The following is a 26,312-nucleotide window of genomic DNA, read 5'->3' as shown; positions in this document are numbered from 1 at the left end:
ACAGATCACCGCGGGTGGGCTGCGGGTTCTGCACAGGTTGACCCAAGGCAAGGAGCTTTCTATCCTTAAGGGGTGTGAAAGACGTTTCATCCACCAAAACCGGTTTAATTTTTTTCGGTGTTTAAGCGTGATGCTTTCGGGATTTCAACCAAACATACTACATATGGCCAATGCATTTATTCGTCTGATGTCCTCTGCTCTCCTGCTGTAGCTTAAACGTGCCTCAGCTAAGGCTACCTTAATCTCCTTTTAAAAAGGGGAGGAGGAGGAGGATCAATACCTAAAAACTGGGGCTTCGATGCCCCCAAGCTGCCTGCCTGCAGGCCTCTCTCTGGGGGAAAGAAACCGTCCTGCAGGGGAGCAACGCGTCTCTTTCCACCTTCCGACTCATGCCTGGCGAGTGCTTCAGCCCTGCGGATATGCAGGACACCGTGCCTCCCACCCAGCGCTACGAAGCGCGCCCCGGGCCCGCCGTGGAGGCCGGCTCCAGTGCGCCGCGGGCCGGGGGGCGGCCCAAGCCTTCCCTCCCCGCTCCGAGGCGGCCCCTCTACACGGCGGGTCCCGGCGTGGGGGAGGCGGGGCAGCCGGCGGGGTCCCCGTCGGGAACCTCACCTCTCTGGTCCCCGTATCGGAAGCGCTCCAGAGCGATATTGACCGCGATCTTCACCTCCTCGTCTATACGAATGTCCTTCAGCCCCCTGGCCCGGCCCCCGCCCCCAGGGCCGCACGGAGCTGGGCCGCCCCCGCCGCCCCCAGGAGCGGGCGGCCGCGGGGAGACGCTGCTCGGCCTGGACATGGCCCTGAGAAGTTCTCCCCGCGGGGGAGCGGCCAGGCCTGCGGGCGTTCGGTCAATGACAGGGACGGACGGCCACTGCCGGGACTGGACCGCTCCGCAGGCGGCCTGAGCCGGGCCGGGGTCAGCAGAAACCCACCCCGTCAGCACAACAGCCGAGGAGGCGCCGGCGCCACAGAGAGCCCCGGCGAAGCGAAGAGCGCGGGCGTGATGACGTCACCAGGGCCGCGGGCGCCGGTGACCTCAGCGCGTCGGTCGCTCCTCGCCTCTCCGCCGCTGCCTGCCTGTGTCGCGGCCCCCACGCAGCCCATTCTCTCCGTCCTTCCCCGTCCGCACCTTCGCACCAAGGGGCTCCCGTGACTCCTTTTATTCTTTCCTTAAATCCTTCATTAATTCTCTCGGTGAGCCTGTGCGGGCTCCCGCTGTGTGCCCGGCGGGCACTACGCCACCACGTAGCTGTGGGACCCGGTGTGTGACGCGGGTTCTGCCCTCAAGGAGTTCACATTCCGGTGGGGGTAGAGTTGCCCGATGTAGCGCGCAAAAAGGCAGGATGCCCCCCTTTTATTTGCATTCAGATAACGAATAGGTTTTTAGAATTTCCTATGCAATATTTGAGAGCACGTAGTTAAAAAAAAAAAAAAAACTTATTCTACTGAAATGCAAGCTTAACAGAGCACCTGTATTTTATGTGGCGACCCTAAATGGGGGACTCTTTTGTTTTGGAGGTCAAAGAGGATTATGAGAATTTGCTCTTCCTTGTGTACAGTTCCATTGACATAAACCTAATCCTAGCCACCCTAACTGCTTCCACTCTGGTCTTTCCATGATCCATTCTGCAAAGAGCAACCAGAGTGATCCTTTTAAAAATATAAGCCTGATGGGGGCAGCTGGGTGGTTTAGTGGGTTAAGCTCCTGCCTCTAGCTCAGGCCCTGATCCCAGAGTCCTGGGATTGAACCGCACATCAGGTTCCATGCTCAGCAAGGAGTCTGCTTCTCCCTCCCCTTCTGCCCCTCTCCCCTGCTCATGTTCTCTCCCTCTCTCTCAAAATAAATAAAATCTTCTTTTTCCGCAAGATTTTATTTATTTGACACAGAGAGAGATCACAAAAAGGCAGAGAGGCAGGCAGAGAGAGGGAAGGAAGCAGGCGCCCCACAAAGCAGAGAGCCTGATGCGGGACTCGATCCCAGGACCCTGAAATCATGACCTGAGCTGAAGGCAGAGGCTTAACCCACTGAGCCATCCAGGCGCCCCTCAAAATAAATGAAATCCTAAAAAGATAAAAATATAAGCCAGGTAGGCTAACACTTCTACATAAAGCACTCCAGTAGCTCCCTATTCCAACTACTAAAAACCCACATTTTTTTTTAGATTATTTTTTATTTATTTGACAGAGAGATTGTGCAAGCACAAGAAGGTGGAGCAGCAGAGGGAGAGGAAGAAGCAGGCTCCCCATGAAGCACGGAGCCTGAAGCAGGGCTCCATCTCAAGACCCTGGAATCATTACCTGAGCCGAAGGCAGATGCTTAATGGACTGAGCCTCCTAAGCACCCTAAAAACCCACAGTTTTTTACCAGGACCCGCAAGACACTACTGAGCAGGCCTCTGCCCTACCTCCCTGAATCTCTTCTTCCTCCACTCTCCCCCTCACTTTCAGTGCTCACATGCTCTGTTTTCTTGCCCGTGAACACACCCAAGTTCATTACCATCAAGGGAACTTTCCAGTTGCTTAGTGTCCTCCAGCCCAAGACAATCTTCCTCCCAGTACTTCCTCGTCATTTAAGACAGGATTCTATCCCTTACCTAGACAGGCTCTCCCACATCAATCCATTATGATTTACCGCTGCTTTAAATTATTTTGTTTATTTATTTATAATTTGCTCTTTTCACTAGACTATAAACTCAAGAGCCAGAACCTTTTTTATCTTGTCAGTTTTATCAGCAGCTAAAACTGCAGAGCACACAAAAACAAATATTCATTGGTTGGCCATATTTTAGAATCTGGAATCAGGACTGATCATCTCCACCCTCTAAAAACTTGCTCTGTCATCCTTGAGCTCCTAATCTCTTTGGGGAAGCGAAGGGAGAGAGAATCCCAAGCAGGCTCCACAAACAGCACAGAGCCTGAGGCAGGGTTCGATCCCACTATCCTGAGAGCATGACCTGAGCCAAAATCAAGAGTGTGACACTCAACCAACTGAGCCCCCCCCGGGGGGGGGTTTGACTTGTAGTTCCCTGATGATGAGTGACACTGAGCATTTTTTCACGTGTCTGTTCACCATCTGGATGTCTTCCTTGGAAAAAATATCTGTTCATATCTTCTGCCCGTTGCAGAAATAGGTTCTATATTCTGGCCCCAGCACAGATATCACTGAATCGTGTGAACATTTACTACTACCTTGATCTCTGTGTGTCATAATTTCCTTAGCTATGCCAATATAATATCTGTCGCTAATTAAGAGCCCAGGGCACTCGGGGCACCTGGGTGGCTCAGTGGGTTAAAGCCTCTTCCTTCAGCTCAGGTCATGATCCCAGGGTCCTGGGATCAAGCCCCACATCAGGCTCTCTGCTCAGTGGGGCGCCTGCTTCCTTCTCTCTCTCTGCCTGCCTCTCTGCCTACTTGTGATCTCTGTCTGTCAAATAAATAAATAAAATCTTTAAAAAAAAAAAAAAAAAGAGCCCAAGGCACTGTCTTTATTTTCCCAAGCTTCACAAAACCATATGAAGTAGTTATGTCACCTCGTGATACAGATAATACAGATGAAGAAGCAGGCTGCATGAGATTAAAATAACTCACCTGGCTGCCTGGGTGGCCTCTGCCTTTGGCTCGGGTCATGGTCCCAGGGTCCGCGTCGGGGACCTGCTTCCCCTTCTCTCTCTGCCTGCCTCTCTGCCTACTTGTGATCTCTTTCTCTGTCAAATAAATAAATAAAATCTTTTAAAAATAATAATAAAATAAAATAACTGACCCAAGGCCATGCTACTAGTAACGAATGAGGTAGAGATAGAAAGCTGGCCCAGGCTATGATGAAGCCCAGCTTCATTCTGAGACAAAACACAGATAGTAGATAATATCTGAGCATACCAAGTATGTAGTGAGAAAACATTTCATAATGGGTCAGGCGCATAACTGTTTTCAATCTTATCCTATAACAACAGAGTTCCACCAATTACTGGCTTGACCACTTACTCTAGCCTTCAGATATCCCCTCTGTAAATAGGTATATTTAATACTCTTAGGATGGGGATGCCTGGGTAGCTCAGATGGTTAAGCATCTGCCTTCGGCTCAGGTCATGATCCCAGGGTCCTGGTATGGAGTCTCACGTCAGGCTCCCTGCACAGCAGAGAGTTTGCTTCTCCCTCTCTCTCTCTGCCTCTCACCCTGCTTGTGCTCTCTCTCTCTCTCTCTCTCTCCCTAATAATTAGAATCTTTAAAAAAAAATACTCATAGGATGGTTGTGACTATGAAATAATACGTAAGTATCAAGCATTGACTTCATGCTGTGTTCCTTTTTTCACTCTTCCCTTTCTTTTAGTTTTTTTTTTTTTTTAGGTCTATTTATTTTTCTCAGTAATCTCTGCACCCAACATGGGGCTTGAACTCCCAACCCCAAGATCAAGAATTGCAGATACTGACTGAGCCACGAGGCACCCTGTCATTCATTTCCTTTCCTTTTGAATGAATAACTAAATGCTTTTATTGCTGATGAGAATATAGAACACATTCATCCAAATTAAAAAAAAAAAAAAAAGAGTACTTGGGGCACCTGGGTGGCTCAGTCCATGGGACGTCTGCCCCAGCTTGGGTGGTGATCTCGGGGTCTAGGGATTGAGCCACACATTAGGCTCCCTGCTCAGCAGGGAGCTTGCTTCTCCCTCTCCCCTGCACCCCCCCCCCAACTCATGCTCTCTCTCTTGCTATCTCTCTCAAATAAATGAATAAAATCTTTTTAAAAAAGAGAATACTTACCTAAAGTTAGATAACACTAAATCATAAGGTTACTACATTCTCTGGTATTTTCCCATACCCCCAAAAATTTCTGAGTTCTTGGGGTGAAACACAGCAATTCTACTTTTTACATATGCTTCAGAGAAAAATGAAAGTAGGGAAGGTATAGAATATTCACAAATGATGTCAAGTTATCCTTTGCATAGACTAGACCAAAAGCTTTCGTCCTTCTTTTTACCACCTAAAGTTGTGTGGCCTCATGCAATGATTTAATCTCTCTACCCACAAAAAGGATATGATAACACCTAGGGCACAGTGTTCTTATGGGGATGAAATGAGATTACATTACTTTTACACAGATGAAGTTCTTACCACAATTCCCAACTCATGACTCAGCTGTTTGGTATATTTAGATGCTTCTCAGTTCACCTGACAGAAAACCCAAGCCCAAAAAAGGCCCAAAGGAAGGACATTTCTTGTCTTCTAACAAGAAGTCTACCAGTAGGGTGGTTCCAGGACCAATAATTTCAACATGGCACACGAGTGCCTTCAATCATCCAGCATCTGTCCAGCTTACCATTCTGTCATCTTTAATGTCCACCACTCCCCCTCTTGGTTGCAGCTCTAAAGTAATCACATCATAACTCGCCACCAAAGATAAGTGCCCATTGTCTGATGTCCTCTTTTAAGAGAGAGAGAAAACCCTTCCCAGAAGCTCCACAAATAGACATCCTTACACCTCTTACCCAGAACATGGTTAATGTCCTAGTCCCAAAAAGGAAGGAATGGGATTGCCATAAGAGGTCCTGTCTTTCCTAAAGCAGATATCACCCAGAAGAGAGTAGACAGGACTGGGGTTCTCTTGGCAAGTAACAAAGGATGGAGAATGGCTGTTGGATAGCCACAAAGGGTATTATGATAGTCTTCAGTGATGGTCACCCAGTATTTCTGGTTTTCTTCCTTTCCAGATGGATAAAAGAATTGTATTTCCTGGCCCCCTTAGAGCTGTGTGGGAACATACCATTAGCTCTGGCAAATGCATAGTGAGTTGAAGTGGTATGTGTCACTTTCCTGTTGTCTCCATTTTTCATTGTAATTAACTGCAAATAAGTAGCAAAACATATACAATAAAGAAACTGAATTATCTGATGCTAATTGATTGATTTAAACAACCAAAAACTACATAAGAACATGCTCAGAAAAATTAAAGATCTACATGAACAAAAAGGTATACAGTATTCAGAAACTAGAAAACTCAATAACGTTAAGATATCAGTTGTTGGCGCCTGGGTGGCACAGTTGGTTAAACATCTCCTTCCACTCAGGTCATGATTCCAGGGTCCAGGGATTAAGTCCTTCATCAGGCTCCCTGCTCATCGGGGAGCCTACTTCTTCCTCTCCCTTTATCCCTCCCCCACCCCACTCATGCTCGCTCGCTTGCGCTCTCTCTCTCTCTCTCTCAAATAAATAAATAAAATCTAAAAATTAAAAATATATATATCAGTTTTCCTCACCTTGGTCTACAAATTCAACACAATCCCTATCAGAATCCCAGCATATTTTTTCTCTCTCTCTTTTTTTAAGATTTATTTATTTCAGAGAGAGAGCAGGGGCAGGGGGAGAGAGAGAGAGAGAATCCTTGAACCAACTCCCCACCGAGCACAGAGCCTGACACGTACCTCTGTATTCATCGAACTGTATGTACAATGCTAAGACATGGAAGCAACCTGTGTCCATCGATAGACAACGGATAAGGAAGACTCAATCTCAGACCTCTGAGATCATGACCTGAACCAAAATCAAGAGTCAGACACTTAATGGACTGAGCCCCCCAGACATCCCCTAGCAGGTTTGTTTGTTTTTTTAATTAACGAGTTGATTCTTCATAACTGAAATGCACTAGAATGGCCAAAAGAACATGGAAACAGAAAAAAAGTTTGAGGACCAACACTACATGATTTAAAGACTTATTACAGGGGCACCTGGATGACTCAATCAATCAAGCATCTCTAAGTCTTGATTTCAGCTCAGGCCATGATCTTGGCATTGTGAGATCAAGCCCTGAGTCAGACTCCGTGTAGGGTATAGAGCCTCCTTGGGATTCTCACTCTCCCTCTCCCTCTGCTCCTCCCCCAACTCATGCACAAGATCTCTCTCTCTCTGATAAATAAAATCTTTAAGGGACACCTGAATGGCTCAGTTGGTGGATTGTCTGCCTTTGGCTCAGGTCATGTTCACAGGGTCCTGGGACCGAGTTCCACATGGGGCTCCCCGCTCAGCAAGGAGTCTGCTTTTCCCTCTCCCTCTGCCCTTCCCCTCACTCATGCTCTCTCTTTCTCTCTCTCTCTCTCTCAAATAAATACATAAATAAGATCTTTTTTTAACAAAAGATTCCACATATAAGTGAAATCATATTGTATCTTTCTCTGTCTGACTTACCTCACTTAGCATAATATCCTCTAGGTCCATCTATGTTATCACAGATTGCATTCTTTTTTTTAAGACTGAGTGATATTGGGGCGCCTGGGTGGCTCAGTGGTTTAAGCCGCTGCCTTCGGCTCGGGTCATGATCTCAGGGTCCTGGGATCGAGTCCCGCATCGGGCTCTCTGCTCAGCAGGGAGCCTGCTTCCTCCTCTCTCTCTCTGCCTGCCTCTCTGTCTACTTGTGATCTCTCTCTGTCAAATAGATAAATAAAATCTTTAAAAAAAAAGACTGAGTGATATTCACATATAAAAGAATATATATGAAGATAGATAGATAGATAGAGAGATACCACTTCTTCTTTATCCATTGTCTATTGATGGACACAGGTTTCTTCCATGTCTTGGCATTGTACATAATAGTTCGATGAATACAGAGGTACACATATCTTTTCAAAAGAGTGTTTTCATTTTCTTTGGGCACCCAGCAATGGAATTATGGACTGCATGGTAAGTTCTTTCTTTCTTTTTTTTTTTTCCTTTTTGAGACTTTATTTCTTTATTTGAGAGAGAGAAAGAGAGAACATGTGCGTACAAACAAGGAGAGGGGCAGAGGGAAAGGAAGAGGGATAAGGAGATTCCTGGCTGAGCAGGAAACCCAGCGCGGGCTCAATGCCAGGACCCTGGGACCATGACCTGAGCCAAATTCAGATGCTTAACCAACTGAGCTATCCAGGTACCCCTGGCCTGAATGGCAGTCCTTTTTTTGTTTTTTGGTTTTTGGGGGGTTTTGTTGTTGTTGTTGTTGTTGTTGTTGTTGTTTTTGGTCTGTAGGTTGCCTACTTTTTTTTTTTTAATCTTTATTTTTTATTTTTTATTTTTTTTAAAACATATAATGTATTTTTATCCCCAGGGGTACAGGTCTGTGAATCACCAGATTTACACACTTCACAGCACTCACCATAGCACATACCCTCCCCAATGTCCATAACCCCACCCCCCTCTCCTGACCCCCTTCCCCCCAGCAACCCTCAGTTTGTTTTGTGAGATTAAGAGTTACTTATGGTTTGTCTCCCTCCCAATCCCATCTTGTTTCATTTATTCTCCTACCCCCCTAACCCCCCACGTTGCATCTCCACTTCCTCATATCAGGGAGATCATATGATAGTTGTCTTTCTCTGATTGACTTATTTCACTAAGCATGATACCCTCTAGCTCCATCCACGTCGTCACAAATAGCAAGATTTCATTTCTTTTGATGGCTGCATAGTATTCCATATATATATATGGAAATATATAATACATATAATATATATAATATATATAAATATATATTATATATAAATATATAATACATATAATATATATATACATATATATATATATATATCTCACATCTTCTTTATCCATTCATCTGTTGATGGACATCTAGGTTCTTTCCATAGTTTGGCTATCGTAGACATTGCTGCTAAAAACATTCGGGTGCACGTGCCCCTTTGGATCACTATGTTTGTACCTTTAGGGTAAATACCCAGTAGTGCAATTGCTGGGTCATAGGGTAGCTCTATTTTCAACTTTTTGAGGAACTTCCATGCTGTTTTCCACAGTGGTGCATCAATTTACATTCCCTCCAACAGTGCACAAGAATTCCTTTTTCTCCACATCCTCACCAACATTTGTTTTTTCTTGTCTTTTTGAATCTAGCCATTCTGACTGCTGTGAGGTGATATGTCATTGTGATTTTGTTTTGCATTTCCTAGATCTTGAGTAATGTTGAACATCTTTTCATGAGTCTGTTGACCATCTGTTTGTCTTCTTTGGAAAAATGTCTATTCGGGTTCTCTATTTTTTAATCAGATTGTTTAGGGGGGTGGTTTTATGTGGGGTTTTTTTGCTGTTGAATTGTATGAGTTCTTCATGTATTTTGGAAATTAACCCCTTATGAGATATATAATTTGTAAATGTTTCCTCCCATTCAGTAGGTTTCCTGTGCATTTTGTTGATGGTTTCCTCTGATGTGCAAAAAACTTTTTAGTTTGACATGGTCCCAGAAGTTCATTATTTTTTTTAAAGATTTATTTATTTATTTGACAGAGAGAGACCAAGCAGGCAGAGAGGCAGGCAGAGAGAAAGAGAGAGGAGGAAGCAGGCTCCCCGCCAAGCAGAGAGCCCGATGCGGGACTAGATCCCAGGACCCCGAGATCATGACCTGAGCCGAAGGCAGAGGCTTAACCCACTGAGCCACTCAGGCGCCCCCCAGCAGTTCATTATTGCTTTTGTTTCCTTTACCTTCCATTTCCTCCCATAAATATGTTTCCAAGGCCAATGCCCAAGAGATTACTGCCTATATCATCCTTTAGAAATTTTATTATTTTAGGTCTTGTATTTAGGTCTTTAATCCAATTTGACTTTATTTTGTGTATGGTGTAAGAAAATGATCCAGTTTCTTTTTTTGCCTATAGCTGCCAGTTATCCCAATACCACATATTGAAAAGACTGTCTTTTCCCCATCATATAGTCTTACCTCCTTTGTTGTAGATTAAATGACCATATAAGTGGGGTTTATTTCTGGGCTCTCTATCCTGTTCCATAGATTTATGTGTCTCTCTTTGTGCCATTACCATATCTTGTAACCTTTTCTGATTTAAAGTCTATTTTGTCTGATACTAGTATAGTCCCCCTGCTCTCTTCTGATTACTGTTTGTGTGGAATAGCCTTTTCCATTCTTTCACTTGTGTGTCTGGATCTAAAACAAGTCTCCTGTACATAGACAGCATATACTTGGGTCATGGCTTTTACCAATTTTGCCAATCTTTACCTTTTCACTGGAGAGTTTAATCCATTTAAATTTAAAGTAATTACTGATAAGGAGGGACTTACTTCTGGCATTTTGCTATTAGTTTTCTGTTTGCTTTATAGCTTTTTTTGTCCCTCATGTCTTGCCTTTACTGTCTTCTTGCATTTAGTTAATTTTTCAGTAGTGAAACATTTAAATTCCTTTCTCATTTCCTTTAGTATATATTCTGTGGCTATTTTTTTAAGATTTTATTTATTCATTTGGCAGACAGACCACAAGTAGGCAGAGAGGCAGGCAAAGAGAGAGGAGGAAGCAGGCTCCCTGCTGAGCAGAGAGCCCAACATGGGGCTCGATCCCAGGACCCTGAGATCATGACCTGAGATGAAGACAGACTCTTGGGATGCCTGGGTGGCGCAGTTGGTTGGACGACTGCCTCCGGCTCAGGGCGTGATCCTGGAGTCCCGGGATCGAGTCCCACATCAGGCTCCCAGCTCCATGGGGAGTCTGCTTCGCTCTCTGACCTTCTCCTCGCTCATGCTCTCTCACTGTCTCTCTCTCTCAAATAAATAAATAAAATCTTTAAAAAAAAAAAAAATAAAAAAAAATAAAAAAAAATAAAGAAGACAGACTCTTAACCCACTGAGCCACACAGGTGCCCCCTATGGTTATTTTCTATGTGGTTACTATAGGAATGATATCTACCGTCTTACAGTTATAACACACTAATCTGAATTTATACCAGTTTACCTTCAGTAAAACCCAAAACCTCTGCTCCTTTAACAGCTCAGTTATTACCCTTTCAATTGTGGGTATCTCAGAATTATATCTCTATATATTGTGTGCAATAGTTACTCCTTACTATAAAAAGAAGCTCCATGAGAGACTATGGACTCTGAAAAACAGTCTGAGGGGTTTGAAGTGGCGGGGGGGTGGGAGGTTGGGGTACCAGGTGGTGGGTATTATAGAGGGCACAGCTTGCATGGAGCACTGGGTGTGGTGAAAAAATAATGAATATTGTTTTTCTGAAAATAAATAAATTGGAAAAAAAAAAAGAAGCTGTGGAAACACTCAATAAATTGCATAAATATCCAGAGAATTATACTGAATGGAAAAAGTGAATCTCAAAAGGTTCACTGAGTGAACATTCTTGATATGATTCATAACATTCTTGATATGACAAAGTTATAGAAACGGAGAGCACAGATTACTTGCTGTCTAGGGTGAAAGATGGAGTGAAGGAACGGGGAGGTAAAGTGTGGGTATAATAAGTCAACATGAGGGATCCCTGTGGTGATGGAATGTCCCGTGTCTTGACTGTATCAATGTCAATAGTCTGGTTGTGATATTGTATTATACGTGGCAAGATGTTACCATAGGGGAAACATAATGGGTACACTGATTCTCTCTGCATTGTTTCTTACAACTGCATGTGAATCTATAATTATCTCAACATAAAAAGTTCAATTTTAAAAATACTAGAAACTTCTATTATAAAATGTTATCATTTATTAATTCTAGAGCCATTTGTTAATTCTGAATAGTGGGGACATCAGCATGTAGTTATAAAAGCACTAAGAAAAACACAACCAGGGACTCCTGAGTGGCACAGTTGGTTAAGAGTCTGCCTTCAACTCAGGTCATGATCCCAGGGTCCTGGGATGGAGCCCCACATCGGGCTCCCTACTTGGCGGGAAGCCTGCTTCTCCCTCTCCCACTCCCTCTGCTTGTATTCCCTCTCTCACTGTCTCTCTCTGTCAAATAAATAAAATCTTTTAAAAAAAGAAAAGAAGGGGCGCCTGGGTGGCTCAGTTGGTTGGACGACTGCCTTCGGCTCAGGTCATGATCCCGGAGTCCCAGGATCGAGTCCCAGGATCGAGTCCCGCATCAGGCTCCCAGCTCCATGGGGAGTCTGCTTCGTTCTCTGACCTTCTCCTCGCTCATGCTCTCTCTCTCTGTCTCTCTCTCAAATAAATAAATAAAATCTTTAAATAAATAAATAAATAAATAAAAGAAAAGAAAAACACAACCAGGGGTGCCTGGGTGGCTCAGTCAGTTAAGTGCCTGCCTTAGCTCAGGTCGTGATCTCAGGGTCCTGAGATGGGGTCAGCCTCTCTAGATAGCAGAGTCTGCTTCTCCCTCCCACTCTCCCTCTCTCAAACAAAGAAATGAAAATCTTAAGAAAAAAAAAAAAAAAGAACAATACAACCAGCAATTCACAGAATAAATCAAATGACCAAGAAGAAACCCTCAGCATCTGAGGAGATAAAAATGAAAAGGATAGGAAGGAAAGGAAATAAATGGAAAATAAAAGGAAATACAACTTTTCATCCACATTTTAATCTTTGCAAAAGATAAACTCTTTTAAAGATTCTGTTAAAAGGTTACATCTTTTGAAGATTTGCAAAAGACCTAATCTTTTGCAAAGATTAAAAAGGTGGAGAATATTTGACCAAAGTGTGGAAATTAAGCACTATAGTACACTGCTGGTGAAACTATAATTGGTACAAATTGTGAAAGGGGAATTTTGTGTTCTCTTATCAAAGAGTCCTACATGTCCTACAGTAATGCATTTTTAGAAAATGAACACAAATTGCTATTGCAGTAATATACATAAGAGCAAATAATGAGGTGGGGGTTGCCTAGGTGGCACAGTTAAGCCACTGACTCTTGGTTTCAGCTCAGGTTGTGACGTCAGGGTAGTGAGATGGAGCTCCACATTGGGCTCTGTGCTCAGCAGGGAGTCTGCTTAACCTTCTCTTCTTCCTCAGCCCCTCACCTGCCTGTGCACACCCACGCACACGTCTTCTCTCTCTCTCTCTCTCTCTCCAAAATAAACAGAAGGATCACTGAAAAAAATAATTGAGAGAAAGAAATCTTAACCATTTTCATTACAGGAATGGTTAAAAATAAGGTGCTGTATGAACCAAAATGATGTTTCATTGTTACTGTTAGGAAAAATGAACTAAAGACTTCCAATGAGGGGGAGATGTCAACACATTCTCATTAAACTTCACTCCCTAAGACCAAACGAAACGACAAAGAGAACCCATATTATAGAGAAAACCTCCAATTTTTCCGAAGCCTTTAGGTGGCACAGTCAGAAACTGCTAAGTTCCAAGAGCTGCCAAATACACTGGAATTTGGATGAAATCCTGGAAGGGCAGACACAGACCCTCTGTTGATCTCACACCGAGCACAGAGCCCTCCAAAACAGGCGACTGTCCCCAAGACCCCCACCAATACTCCTATACCTGCGGGCCACTAGGGCACCAAACCCTGCCTGGAGAGGATCCACCACCGCCCAGCTCCTGCAGCAAAGCCCACGTGGATGATGTCTGGTGCTGATGCTGTGCGGGGTTGCCTGGGACGATACAGACCAGATCTAGGAGTGGATGGGTTTTGGAGAGCAAAAAAGGTAAAGTGAGTCTCCTGGGCTTTTTTTTTTCCTCCCGCCAATTAAGTTGGCGCACCATTTGTGTCACTTTTTCAAAGTTCAGAGGGTTTTTTGTTTCATTTCTTTTCTTTTCTTTTTCTTCTTTTTTTTTTGTTTTTGGTTTGTTGTTGTTGTTGTTGTTTGTTTGTTTGTTTGTTTATCCTAGAGAGAGAAAGCTTGCGCGAACTTGGCGCCGGGCGGCGGGGGGAGGGCAGAAGGATATAGAAAGGGACTCTCAAGCGGACTCCGCCTGGTACCCCAGTGGGACGAGTGCTCAATCCTATGACCCTGAGATCACCACCTCAGCAGAAATCGGGAAGGGGATGCTTAATTGAGGAAGCCATCTAGGCGCCCCTGCATTTTGCTTTTTCAAACTCAGGACCTGGGAGATCAAAACCTGAGCTGAAATCAAGAGCCTGACGCTTAACCCACTGAGCCACTCAGAGCCCCTCAAAGTTCAGTTTTTTTTAATGGAAGCAAGCCCAAAGTGTAAATGCAGACACGTGGAGAAAAGTCAGGGATCCTCGGTTTTAAGCTTGTATCTGCCCATAATTCACTCTGCCACCACAAGCACACGGCATAACATACGACACAAACATACTTCTAGCATCCGTAAAAAGTTAATAATCACTACCATTCGCTGGCCACCACGACAATCAACGGAAAGCTTTCAATTCCCCAACTCCCCAACTCTATTGCGAGCGGAACCCGCCCCCTAATCAGGTACCGTTTCGCCGGAGCCGAGGGCATCTCGGGACTTGTAGTCCAGCCAGTGGAACTCGTCATCCCGGCACGCCCAGCGGCTGCGTCAAGGTCACGTGCTGCCGCCGTCTTCGGCTTGCGGACAAATGCGGGGCGGCTGCAGAGCTGGTCTGGGAGGAGTGTTTTGCGGCTCGCAGAGGCGCGCTTTACTTCCACATCGGGGAGACCGAAAAGAAGTGCTTTATTGAGGAGATTCCGGACGAGACCATGGTTATAGGTGCGGGTGGAAGGGGAGAGTTTGGAACAAGACCTTGGTCTTGGGGCGGGGGGCGCGGGAGAGTCCGCTTTGCCAGAGCGGGGAGCAGCGGGTCTCGCCGCGTCCTGGCGGGGCCCGACTCCACACCACTCGCGCTCCTCTGACCTGGGTTCGCCCCACTTCCTCCAGGAAACTAGCGGACGCAGCTGTATGACAAGCAGCGGGAGGAATACCAGCCGGCCACCCCCGGCCTTGGCATGTTCGTGGAGGTGAAGGACCCAGAGGACAAGGTGAGCCGGCCCCTGAGCCCCGCCGAGCCCTCCGCTCTGCCTTTCCCCGCCAGACCCGGCAGGTGCTGGTTCTTCCCCCTCCTGCTCGCCGCAGCCGCTCCACTGCCGAGCATAGCTGGGTGCTGGGGAGAAAATCCGGATTTGCGCTCGAGGCCACAGTTGGGCCGCTGCGGGGCTGGCTCGCGGCTCCTCTCAGCTTCTTCCCGACTGCTGCCCGACTCGGCCGAGCCGCTTCCCCGCCCCGAGCCGCCGCGGTTTTCCTGGCCTGTGAGATGGAAACTCACCTGTCTGGTAGGCGTGGCTGGTGGATTAATTGTGGTGCTGGCCGTCAGAGAATTCCGGTCACTGTGATGCTGTGACGTCTAGACTTGAGGATTTCCCAGAACGGGGTGTTTCCCAAAACGAGTGAGCAGCTTTTAATTTCGACAAGTAAGGATATTAAAGCCAAAGAAAAACAAAAATCCTTAGATGTCACCTTTTGTTTCAAAGAAGAACCAAAAGAGCGGAAATTGCAGGAGCTCTGAATAAAGAGCTTTCACCTGTGAAATAAATAAAAGCTCTGAATAAAGAGCTTTCGACATGTGACTGCTCTTTGAAAGAGCAGTCACATGTTGGCTCTGTCTCAGACCCTTCACCCCTACCCCAGAAAGTTCTCAGGCAGGCTTTTGGCAACTGCTGCAGAGCAGCTCTCCGGACCTTGTCGTGTTGTGAGGTGCTTAGGACTCTGTTTGCCAATTTTTAGGCACTGAGAGCATGAAGCCCTTCCAGCCTTACCTCCCCCCCAACACTTGCTGAAGCCCCTTTTCCCTAGGTCATATTGGGTGGGCAGTATGGCTCTGAAGGCAGGTTCATTTGCACTTCCTATACCCCCGGCAAATACCAGATCCATCCTGTGGTCTCTCTTAGTGTCCGGATTATGATAGAGTGACTTTGTTTTGGTTTCTCAAATTGCCTTTTTTTTTTTTTTTTGCTTTAGGGCTTCAATATGTGCCATTCCTTCTAGCCAGAACACACGTCCCCCAGCTGACTCCTCATCACAAATTCAATTCTAAAAAGCACCCTTCTCTGACCACCTAGACTAGGCCAGCGCTATATCATGTCATTTTTGGCGCATATCCTTCTCAGAAGCACATACCACCTTTACCTGTTGTTTGAGCCCTGCCTCATTTGGTATCAGACATGTGCGAGAATGTGCCTTTCTGGATCATTTTGCTTCTTCTATGAAAGAGAGCAGAGCACCCCCCTCCCCGACACACACACATACCCCATCAGATAAGGGTATTGGGCCCTAAGATCACATACTTTGGTCTGAGGTTACTCTCCAGTGGTTTCCCCCAACCCCCAGCCTTCAGTTCAGTCCACTCCTACTTTCCAGAAGTCAGTCAGGACCACATCCACAAATGAGCAAATTCCCGAGGCTTGCAGCGTCCCACAAGCGTATCCTAGGGGAGGATGTGTCTGTCTCAGGGGCCAAGTGCTTGGGCTGTCGCCATATCCCCCTCCTCCTGGGGAGTCTCCCTTTATTGACGTCCTTAGCCTTGAGGACTTGGACTTCATTTTGTTGAGGGTGAATTTCATTATCACAGAAAATGTCAGATTCACATGTGAGATGACTCTCCCAACAGGGCAACCAGCAGAGTTCAGATGAGGCAGAAGTACTGGGTACCTAGATGCCTGGTTATCAGCACCCGTGTGCGCCTGTCACAGTTGAGTTAACAAGATGCTATCTCTAATGGAAACAGTTACTTGAAATCCTATTTAAAAAAAAAAAAAAAAAGGAAAGAAAAGAAAGCATATCCTGAAAAAAAATCAACCTGGGACATCATAAAGAGAGACACAGGTTGGTTGAAGAGTAGTATGAAAACAGAGGTACCCATCCGACTGCCTGGAAAAAAACAGTGGAAGAGCACATGTGGGAACCAGAGCCCCACAAAGAGGCACAGGATCAGCACAAGCACTCAGGTTACCCATAAGATGGGCCCAAACTGGACTTTTCTCGAAAGGGCTCCACAGGTTGATAAGGCTTTTGGAGAACAAGCTTTCTTCACCCTGTCCATTTTGGGATCAGTCCCACCAGATGCTTGCAGAGACTTAATGTTAATATCTGGTTAGAAACAAAACACCAGAATGAATTGCAGAGTGGGAGGCAATAAATGTTCAGGTCAGAAAGTTGGCAGTTTATAGATGCTCTTAATTCTCTCCATCTTGGGACAATATATCCGGCTTAGCCATGGGGGATGGGGGCACCCTCCCCTTCCTCCTCAGCAGCCCAGAGCCCCAGAGAATCCTGCAGCTCCCCAGCCAAGTGGCTGGCAGGAAACCCATCCTCTCCCAAGTGCCGGCAGAGAGACCAGTTCAAAGAGGTCCTCTGTCCCCATCCCCCATGGCTGGACCCCCCCAACCCCCCCACCCCGGTCCCAACCCCCGTGGGGTTGGGGGAAATCCGAAGTCAGGAAATATGCCAGGCCAGGCCACTTGCCATCAGTTAAGAGAAAGGGAATGATTTGGGGCTAGGTTTCTGGGGCCCACCTACACCAGCTTCTTGGCTTTAAAGAAACTCTTGAGGTGCCGCATCTGCCAGACACCGGTGGCAACCAGGATGAGGGTCTGCAGAATGGACCACCACAGCACCTGTTGGTTGGTGCTCTCGCTTGTCTGCCGGAAGCGCTCCTCTCGCCACTGTGGGAGGAGAGAAGGGAAAAGATGCCTGTCTAGAGCGCCCTCTGGGGGCAGAACTGGAAGAGCAACTTCCCAGGAGGTCACACATTGTACCCTATCCCAGCTGGCCCAAGCCAGCCCCTCACCCTCTGGTACTCCTGCTCCTTCTGGATCAACTCCACCTGTTCCACAAGCTGCTGTAGGCGCAGATGCAGCTGGGTCAGCTTGTCCTTGGCCGCAAATCCTGCATAATCATTGGTGTGTTCACCCAACTGCATGTCCAAGTGAATGGCCTGGAATGGGGAACCCAGGAGGGGGGAGTCAGGGAGCTCACCTCCATGAACCTGCCAGAAATCTAGCTTCTACACCCCGGCTGGGCCTGACACTGGGAGTTCCATTCCTTACACACTGACTCGGTAACTGGCCCTGCTCTGGGGGTCCAGACACCAGACCAGGACCTGGCTTGTGTGGAGTGTCCCAAACGATGGGACAACATGTGCAGAGAAGTAGATCTGTGACTCTGAGCCAGGCAGTTTACTAGAAGTTTTGAATTGGGAGGTGACATTGGAGAGCCCAGAAGCGCTCAGATGCAGAATAGCTCTAAACCTCCTCCTGTTACGAAGCCTGGTCTTTTTCCTAGGGATGGCCTGGAGCCAAGGGAGCATTTTAAGTCTGAGTGACTCCCTCCTCAGGTGTCCTTTCATCCTCAGGACAGGTTCTTGGGATGCATACTTGAGGTAAAGTCCCAGCCCTACTCAATAGGCACCACCCACCACACCCTTCTCACTCTATAGAGGCTGAGAAAGGGAACGCCTGGGGACAGTGGACCTCCCGCCTGCCACACTCACCAGCTTGCCATCATAGAAGAGAGCGAACCGGATGGACTCGAGGTGGAGGCAGATCTGGTGCTCTCCTGGAGACTGAGAGGTGAAGGTGAAGCTTCCCTGAGGGCCGTACTGCCGGGCCAGGAGGTTCTAGAGGAAGCAGCCTTCAGTGAGCACAACAAGTTAGCCGTGTACCTGCTTCCAGGAGATGGTTTCAGGAGAATCCCAGGTGCAGACCCCCGCAGGCCCGAGGGGTGGGTGTAAGGAAAATGGGATAGGTTTGGCTGGAAATTCCCATATGCCAACGTCATTTAAATACAGAATACAGGATTGCAAAGACCATGGCCCTCCTTGAGCTAACCTGCCTGTCAGGAAACATCCTTCTGTGAGAAATGAGGGACCAGAGAAGGCCACACATTGATGCTGGGACCTTGGGGGTGCTGCAAGGAGTAAAGGCCTGCCTCACCTTATTCTCGGGGTCCTTCACAAACACGAACAAATTGATCCACTGTGGGGAGGGCTGGTACTTTTCCATAGCTGGATCGTATAGCTCAGTCTTGTAGTTACCTAATGGAGAGGCAACAGAGGCGCATTCCCATCCATCCCCCTGACTCAGACCTGATGGTCCGGGGTGGGGGTGGGGGGACAGGAAGATCTCGAGTCTGAGGAGCCTGACCACGGCCCTCTGCCTCCTCCCTTCTCCAGCACCACTTCTCTGCCCTCGTTAGAGCCTGCATCAGACTCGCCCCCCCCCCCCGTCCCCGCACAGGCAAGAGAGAGGATACCTTGGCCAGATTGCTGTCCACCCATTACCCCCCCCATCCCACCCCCCGCCCCCGGCAGGGGAGGGGAGGTGGGGTCTGAGATGGTTCCACGGAGCCCTACTCCCCTTCCCTCTCAGGACTCTGGGTGCAGGGAGCGCAAGGCCGGAAAGGCCGGTGCGCGCACCTATGACCACGGTACCATCGGGGATCTCCTGGATGAAGCACTTCTCTTCCAGCTCGCGCACCTCGAGGTAGAAGGCGCCCCCGTGGCCCATAAGCGCCAGCAGCTGCCCTAGCAGCAGCGGCAGGCCATACCGGTTGCTCACGCTCTGCTCCATCCCTGCCCGGGGCCAGACCCAGGCCCAGCTCCTCGAGCCCCGCAGGCCCCCGCCACCTTCGCAGGCGAGTCCACGGGTCTCCGCGCTGAGCCTGCGGAGACTGCGAACGCGCTCGCGGACTACAACTCCCGGGAGCCGCCGCGCGGCCCCACCCCCGGCGCATTCCTGCTGACCCACGCAGCGAAGGGGCCCCCCAAGAGCCCCCTCTCAACCCAGGCTCCGCTTCGCTTGCTCCACGCAGAAACTTGGGGAGGCATAGGTGCTGTTAGCCCTTCTTCCTGTTTGAGGTAAGAGCCTCAGAGAGTGGGGGGGTGGGGGCTTGCCCTCTGCAACTAACAGGGCAGCCACCCCAGATGTGTCCGGAAAGAATGGGGATAATGGGAAGTTTATTACTTGGACTTGAACCTCGAAGAGTTTAGGATTGATTGGGGAAAGGAGGTGACATGGTGAGACGGAATGAGAATCCCCGTGGGGTTTCGAGTCTGAAGCAGTAATTCAAGAAGGGGAGGAGGAGATGTCGCGGTTTTCATGGAAGGGATTAGATTTGACTCAAGCCTTGAAGGATAGTTAAAATCTCCCTGAGCGCGGGGAACAAGAGCAATTAAGGCAGGGGGACGTAGCATTGCCTAGCAGCCAGACCAGTTAAGGGACTGGGGGAAGAAAAGTTATAGGAACTTGGAGGGAGGAGGCAATTGGGCTGAATCTGAGGGCGCAGGAGGTGCCAAGCCTGCTTGAACAGGGGAGCCCTTCATCCAGCGTATTTTTCTCTGCACTGGTGAGCCTGGAGGGAAGAGAAGATGGCAAGCAAGCCACTGGAAAAGTGTAGGGGTACACAACTGAAAGGGGTGGGAGGATGAAGCCAACATGACAAAATGGGGACCCAGAAAAGCAAATCTCGAGAAATCAAAAATTCACAGTGCCCTGGGTAGAACAGTGTGGACCCAAACACGTCAACAGAAAGCTGTAGCCTAACCCAGGTAATGGGATGAAGTCTTCCACCACCTGGTGCCTGGTAGTAAAAGGTGCTCGTCCGTTTATTCAGCAAATATGTTATGATGATGATGATGATGATGAGTGTGTGTGTGTATAAAATCAGTACAGGGTGTTAAGATTGACAATATAGTGGTATTGGGTGTCTCAGTCAGTTAAGTGTCTACCTTCAGCTCAGGTCATGATCCCAGGGTCCTCAGATTGAGGCCCACATGCTCACTGGGGAACATGCTTCTCCCTCTCCCTCTGCCTTCCACTCCCCCTGCTTGTGCTCACTCTCACTCTCTCTCTGTCAAATAAATAAATAAAATCTTTTAAAAAAAAAAAAAAGATTGACAATGTGTTTTTTAGTTACCAGGAATGGTCCCCTCATTTTAGTGGTGTAGTTCATTGGCAATCCTAGGGGAGCGTTTTTTATTTCTTCACTGGGAATGATCATTAAACAAAAATGACAGATTCGGATGTTAACAAAAGTCATACTTTAGAAAGGTCAAATAAGACAAGAGCTGGAAAGCATCTGTTGGATCTGAGAGCGATTTGTTCACCAAGGGAGTTAGCCAGAGGTGGGAGCAGAGGTAGAAATCAGGCTTGGGAGACAGAGGTGCTGTCCGTGGTCCTGATCCGTCATTCCTCTCCAGACCAGTACCACCACTTAGAGTAAAGCATAGGCTCTGTTTTGTTTTTAATAAAATTTGCAATCCCTCACAAGCCAAGACTCCTATAAAATACAATTTAAAAATGAAACTAATCATGTGTCTGTATATCACATCAATATTAAATTTCTGTAAAAATTCCTAAACACTTAACTCAATATCTGCACTTAACCTCGATGCAGACCTATAACCAACATGAACCAATACCAGACCCACACCACACTGTGAATACCACTCTTGCATGGCAGTGATCCATTGGCCAGACTACTCACAGGAACCTCCCAAAGGGTCAAAAGTGGAAAATGCTTGCAGCTACATGTATGTAAGGATATAGTGCACCAGTGAGATTTCAAGGCGCAGAACCCAGACATTAGGAAGGAGTTGGACATGACTGTCCAAGTAGCACAAGTGTTTTGTTAAAATAGAGCAACCGGGGGTGGGGGTGGGGCTGGGTGGCTCATTCAGTTAAGCCTCTGACTTTGGCTGGGGTCCTGGGCTCAGAGTTCTGGTATAGGGCCTCATGGAGGTGGGCAGGGAGGGGGGCTCTGCACTCAGTGGGGAGTCTGCTTTTCCCACTCCCTCTGCCCCTTCCCCACCCTCATGTTCTCAGGCATGTACACACTCTCTCTCTCTCCCCCTGAAAGGAAGGAAGGAGGAAGGAAGGAAGGAGGAAAGAGGAACAACTGTTTCTGACCAATAACAAGACTAGGAACATAAGAGCAGTGAACCCACCCTTCTGGGATACTCCCACTTAGCAAAAATCTCATTCCACAATGACTGCCAAGATCACTGAGCCTGGGTGCCATTTGTGACATTCAAAGAAGACACTGGGGTGGTACATCTACTTGCCTCATCTGTGGTTCACCGAAGACCTCAGACTTAGGTTTTTTTTAAAGGAGAGATTTATTTGAAGAAATATTACAGCATATAAAATTGCATAAAGACTTAATTTCCACTCATACAGTGGTAGATTTGATATAATCTAAAAACTTCTTTTAAGAAATCCAGAATCAGGGGCACCTGGGTGGCTCAGTGGGTTAAAGCCTTTGCCTTCAGCTCAGGTCATGATCCCAGGGTCCTGGGATCAAGCCCTGCATCAGGCTCTCTGCTCAGTGGGGAGCCTGCTTTCCCCTCTCAGTCTGTCTCTCTGCCTACTTGTGATCTTTCTCTGTGTGTCAAATAAATAAATAAAATCTTTTTTAAAAATTAAAAAAAAGAAATACACAAAAATCTTTTTAAAAAAGAAGTGGAGCCTGTTGAAATTATTCCAGCTAGTCAATCCTAAACCTGCTCACTTGCTCCCTGCACTTCCCATTCCTTCCCATAAAGATACATTAAAGGCTTCTACCCATGCTTTCCTGTCACTCTCTACCCCCAGACAGACCCTGGCACTGTCTCCTGTAACCCTTGAGTGGTGCAGTACAGTCATTTGTCTTGGAAACTATGGGTAAGAAACTATCTTTCAATGGCAACCATCTCCTAATCTGTTGGCCCTACCATACTGGAATAAAACCTACATTTGAGAGGCGCCTGGGTTAAAGCCTCTGCCTTCGGCTCAGGTCATGGTCTCAGGGTCCTGGAATCAAGCCCCGTGTTGGGCTCTCTGCTTGGCAGGGAGCCTGCTTCCCTTCCTCTCTCTCTGCCTGCCTCTCTACCTACTTGTGATCTCTGTCTGTCAAATAAATAAATAAAATCTTTTTAAAAAAGAAAACCTACATTTGAGTACAGAGAAATCAGAGACATGGGAGGGGCTATGGGATGATGGGGCAGAGGGAGGAAAGGGGAAGTAAGTAGGGCACATCTGTGTCACTGTCTGCTTTTGCCATCCTGCCCCTCTTCACTCCATGTTGGACTCCACATTTTGTCCCTTCCCTCCCTTTTCTGTTTTTTTTCTTTTCCCCATCAGAGACAATGAGTGACCTTTGAACTTTGAACCTGAAGAATGAGGCCTCCCCCATGCAGGAATGATGAAAAGGCTTCCTTCTAGGGCAGGAGCAGTTACTGGTTAGGGAACTTGACAAAGGGTGGCAATAGAAGATGCTCTGAGAAGTCAGCTTCATCTGTGCAACCTCAGACATGAGGAGAAAGGATCTGCCATTGGGGGGAGCTGAACCCAGAGAAGTGTCCGGGTGCCTCAGTCAAGTCTGCATTTCTTTAACTGTCCAGAAGAGATGTTTAGAAGACAGATAACTTTGAGGAGACTGCAAACATTTTACTATGGGAAAATGTCATGGTATTTTGGCCATAGTAGAGCTGAGACTTAGGTGGGCAGGTGTGTAGTGTTTGGCCACATTTCCCCTAGAAGTCCTCTGAGTCTTGGGGTCAATGATTTCCTGACTCTCAGGGACTGAGGCACAGCCTGGCTACTCTCCTGATTTGCCCTATACATGGGTACCCCCAGAGTATTGGGGAGCAGGAGGACACAAGCCCTCAGTTAGGTTCAGTCAGGCACAGACCTATAGGACAGACTGCCCAAAACCTCAAGAACAATGGATGGGACACCCAGTGAGACTCCTGAGAAAACTCACCAGCAGTGGAAGGATCCTGTTAGAGGGACCACTGGAAGCCTAAGGAGGGTGGCGAAGGTCGTTCAGCAGAACATTGTGATATCCGGAATTCAGCACCAGCACCCTCTAGTGTCTAGGTGTTCTAAGATAGAGAGCAAAAGGAAAAGAACTTCCTTAGGAATTTTCTTTCTGGAGATAGTCACAAGGAATGGAAGTTGTTTTTCCACAGTCCAGGGGGAAAGATGAGTGTAGAAGGCAGTGGTTCAGAGGAAGGGGTGGCTTGGTGGTGTTCTGGGGATGGTGTGAAAATCAGCACCAAACCAAAAGTATCCATCCAACGCCAGAGCAGAAGACTTGCACAGGGCGGCTCTGATTTTATGCACAGAACATTCCACCCTTACTATGCCCAGGTCAGGATGCCTGTGGAAATAATCAGGAGGAGACATCACAAGAAAACCAGACATAGAGTATGGACATTTTGGCTTTTCCTATAATTACATGTCATCATTACCATTCTTCCCTCTCCCCACCCCCCACTTCTTCCTTGCTTGCTTCCCTCTGCCTCCCTCCTTTCCTCTTCTCTCTGTCCTTCACTGTTTCCTTCTTCTCCCATCTTCTCTTTCATTTTCACGCCTCTCTCTCCTTTTCCCTCCATACTCTTTCCTTTCTCTTTCTTTCCTCTCTCTTCCCTTTCTCCAAGCAAACATCAACTGCATACTGAGGCTGTTGCTAGTTCTTTGCTAGGCTGTGGGGAGCACCAGAGATAAATCTGAAGCAGGAGGCCATATCCTTATCTCTTCAGGCTATCAGGCCAGGAGCACCTTGCTTGTGAATGAACTATTGCAATTCAATGTGGTTAACACTGCAATAGAGGCATTGTCAAAGCACCCAGAAGACGGAAACAAATAAGACAATGCTGCTGAACCTGTCTTAATAGGATAAAAAGGAATTAGGCAAATGGAGAAGGAGGTAGGGATGGAGGCTCAGAGCTGAGCTCCCCCCCAACTTTTTTTTTCCAATTTATTTATTTTCAGAAAAACATTATTCATTATTTTTTCACCACACCCAGTGCTCCATGCAAGCCGTGCCCTCTATAATGCCCACCACCTGGTACCCCAACCTCCCACCCCCCCGCCACTTCAAACCCCCCAGACTGTTTTTCAGAGTCCATAGTCTCTCATGGTTCACCTCCCCTTCCAATTTACCCAAATTCCCTACTCCTCTCTAACGCCCCTTGTCCTCCATGCTATTGGTTATGCTCCACAAATGAGTGAAACCATATGATAATTGACTCTCTCTGCTTGACTTATTTCACTCAGCATAATCTCTTCCAGTCCCGTCCATGTTGCTACAAAAGTTGGGTATTCATCCTTTCTGATGGAGGCATAATACTCCATAGTGTATATGGACCACATCTTCCTTATCCATTCATCCGTTGAAGGGCATCTTGGTTCTTTCCATAGTTTGGCGACCGTGGCCATTGCTGCTATAAACATTGGGGTACAGATGGCCCTTCTTTTCACGACATCTGTGTCTTTGGGGTAAATACCCAGGAGTGCAATTGCAGGGTCATAGGGAAGCTCTATTTTTAATTTCTTGAGGAATCTCCACACTGTTCTCCAAAGAGGCTGCACCAACTTGCATTCCCACCAACAGTGTAAGAGGGTTCCCCTTTCTCCACATCCTCTCCAACACATGTTGTTTCCTGTTTTGTTAATTTTGGCCATTCTAACTGGTGTAAGGTGATATCTCAATGTGGTTTTAATTTGAATCTCCCTGAGGGCTAATGATGATGAGCATTTTTTCATGTGTCTGATAGCCATTTGTATGTCTTGATTGGAGAAGTGTCTGTTCATATCTTCTGCCCATTTTTTGATGTGTTTGTCTGTTTCGTGTGTCCCCCCCAACTTTTGTGTGTGCTCCCTCTAAAAAATATTAATTAAGTAATTACCATAAGGAGGGACTTAACTTCTGTCATTTTACTATTTGTTTTCTATTTCCTTATAGCTTTTATTTTGGTCCCTCTACTCTTGCTACCTTCTTTTGCATTTAGTTAATTTTTTACTCTTCTTCTACTATTTACTTTTACTATCTTCTTTTGCATTTAGTTAATTTTTTAGTTGTGAAACATTTAAATTCCTTTCCCATTTCCTTTTCTGTATATTTTACAGGTATTTTCTTTGTGGTTGCCATGTTACAGTTAATATTCTAAAGTTAAACATTCTAATTTGAATTTATACCAGTTTACCTTCAATAACAGAAAAAAATCTCTGCTCCTTTAATAGCTCTATTCTCACCCCTTTTTTGTGGTTGATATCAAATTATGGCTGTACACATTGTATGTTATGGCTACTTTTTTGCTATAATTATTGATGTAAGCAATAAGCTGATTAAATCTCCAGATAATTAACCGAGTGAAAAAAGCCAATCTCAAAAGGTTACATACTGTATGGTTTCATTCATATAACGTTCTTGAAATGACAAAATTATAGAAGTGGGAAACATAGATTACTTGTCGTCTGAGGTTAAGGAGACGGCGAAGGAATAGGGAAGTGGGTATGGCTTGAATACACAACATGGGGGATCCATATGGTGAAGGAAATGTTCTGTGTCTTGACTGTATCAATGTCAATATCCTGGTTGTAACATTGCATTTACTTGGGCAAAATGTTACCATGGAAGAAACTGGGTAAAGGGTTCACTAAATCACTCTGCATTGTTTCTACAACTGCATGTAAATCTATAATTATCTCAATGTAAAACGTTTCATTTTAAAAAATACTAAAGGGGTGCCAGGATGGCTCAGTGGGTTAAGCCTCTGCCTTCTGCTCAGGTCATGATTTCAGGGTCCTGGGATCGAGCCCCGCATCGGGCTCTCTGCTCAGTGGAGAGCCTGCTTACCTCTCTCTCTCTCTCTCTCTGCCTGCCTCTCTGCCCA

At 46.6% G+C, this 26,312-nt stretch overlaps 2 protein-coding genes and 1 long non-coding RNA gene across 7 annotated transcripts in view; 1 reads left to right on the top strand and 2 right to left on the bottom strand.

The window, feature by feature from the left end:
• Positions 1 to 952, bottom strand: part of YTHDC2 (YTH domain containing 2) — a 76,310-nt gene extending 75,358 nt beyond the window's left edge. For 2 of the 3 annotated variants that reach the window (XM_044262992.1, XM_044263000.1), the window contains exon 1: positions 613 to 952. In XM_044262992.1, coding sequence (XP_044118927.1) covers positions 613 to 796 — 184 coding nt within the window. In that variant the 5' untranslated portion in view covers positions 797 to 952. The remainder of the gene's footprint in view (positions 1 to 612) is intronic. The other variant, XM_044263008.1, reaches the window with a different exon arrangement.
• A 13,252-nt stretch (positions 953 to 14,204) lies between these two features.
• Positions 14,205 to 15,101, top strand: LOC122916048. Its single transcript, XR_006386130.1, has 2 exons — positions 14,205 to 14,371; positions 14,540 to 15,101. It is a non-coding gene; the product is annotated as an uncharacterized LOC122916048 (long non-coding RNA).
• Positions 15,102 to 16,796: 1,695 nt separating this feature from the next.
• On the bottom strand, positions 16,797 to 19,285 carry LOC122916030 (transmembrane emp24 domain-containing protein 9-like). 3 transcript variants are annotated; one of them, XM_044262963.1, is made up of 5 exons: positions 19,202 to 19,285; positions 18,589 to 18,689; positions 18,147 to 18,272; positions 17,445 to 17,591; positions 16,797 to 17,319 (listed from the first exon to the last, which is right to left on the bottom strand). In XM_044262963.1, exons 2-5 carry the CDS (start codon positions 18,655 to 18,657, stop codon positions 17,170 to 17,172), a joined length of 492 nt encoding a protein of 163 aa, XP_044118898.1. In that variant the 5' UTR covers positions 18,658 to 18,689; positions 19,202 to 19,285; the 3' UTR covers positions 16,797 to 17,169. The 3 variants fall into 3 exon arrangements, with proteins under 3 accessions (XP_044118898.1, XP_044118888.1, XP_044118906.1); XM_044262953.1 differs by having other exon boundaries at positions 19,071 to 19,224; XM_044262971.1 differs by lacking the exon at positions 19,202 to 19,285 and adding an exon at positions 19,086 to 19,145.
• Positions 19,286 to 26,312: the final 7,027 nt, after the last annotated feature.

The sequence above is a fragment of the Neovison vison genome, chromosome 1 (assembly GCF_020171115.1).
Source record: "Neovison vison isolate M4711 chromosome 1, ASM_NN_V1, whole genome shotgun sequence".
In the NCBI taxonomy this organism is placed as follows: domain Eukaryota; kingdom Metazoa; phylum Chordata; class Mammalia; order Carnivora; family Mustelidae; genus Neogale; species Neogale vison.
The sequence above is the reverse complement of the archived record's forward strand: the minus strand, read 5'-3'. Positions and strand labels throughout refer to the sequence as shown.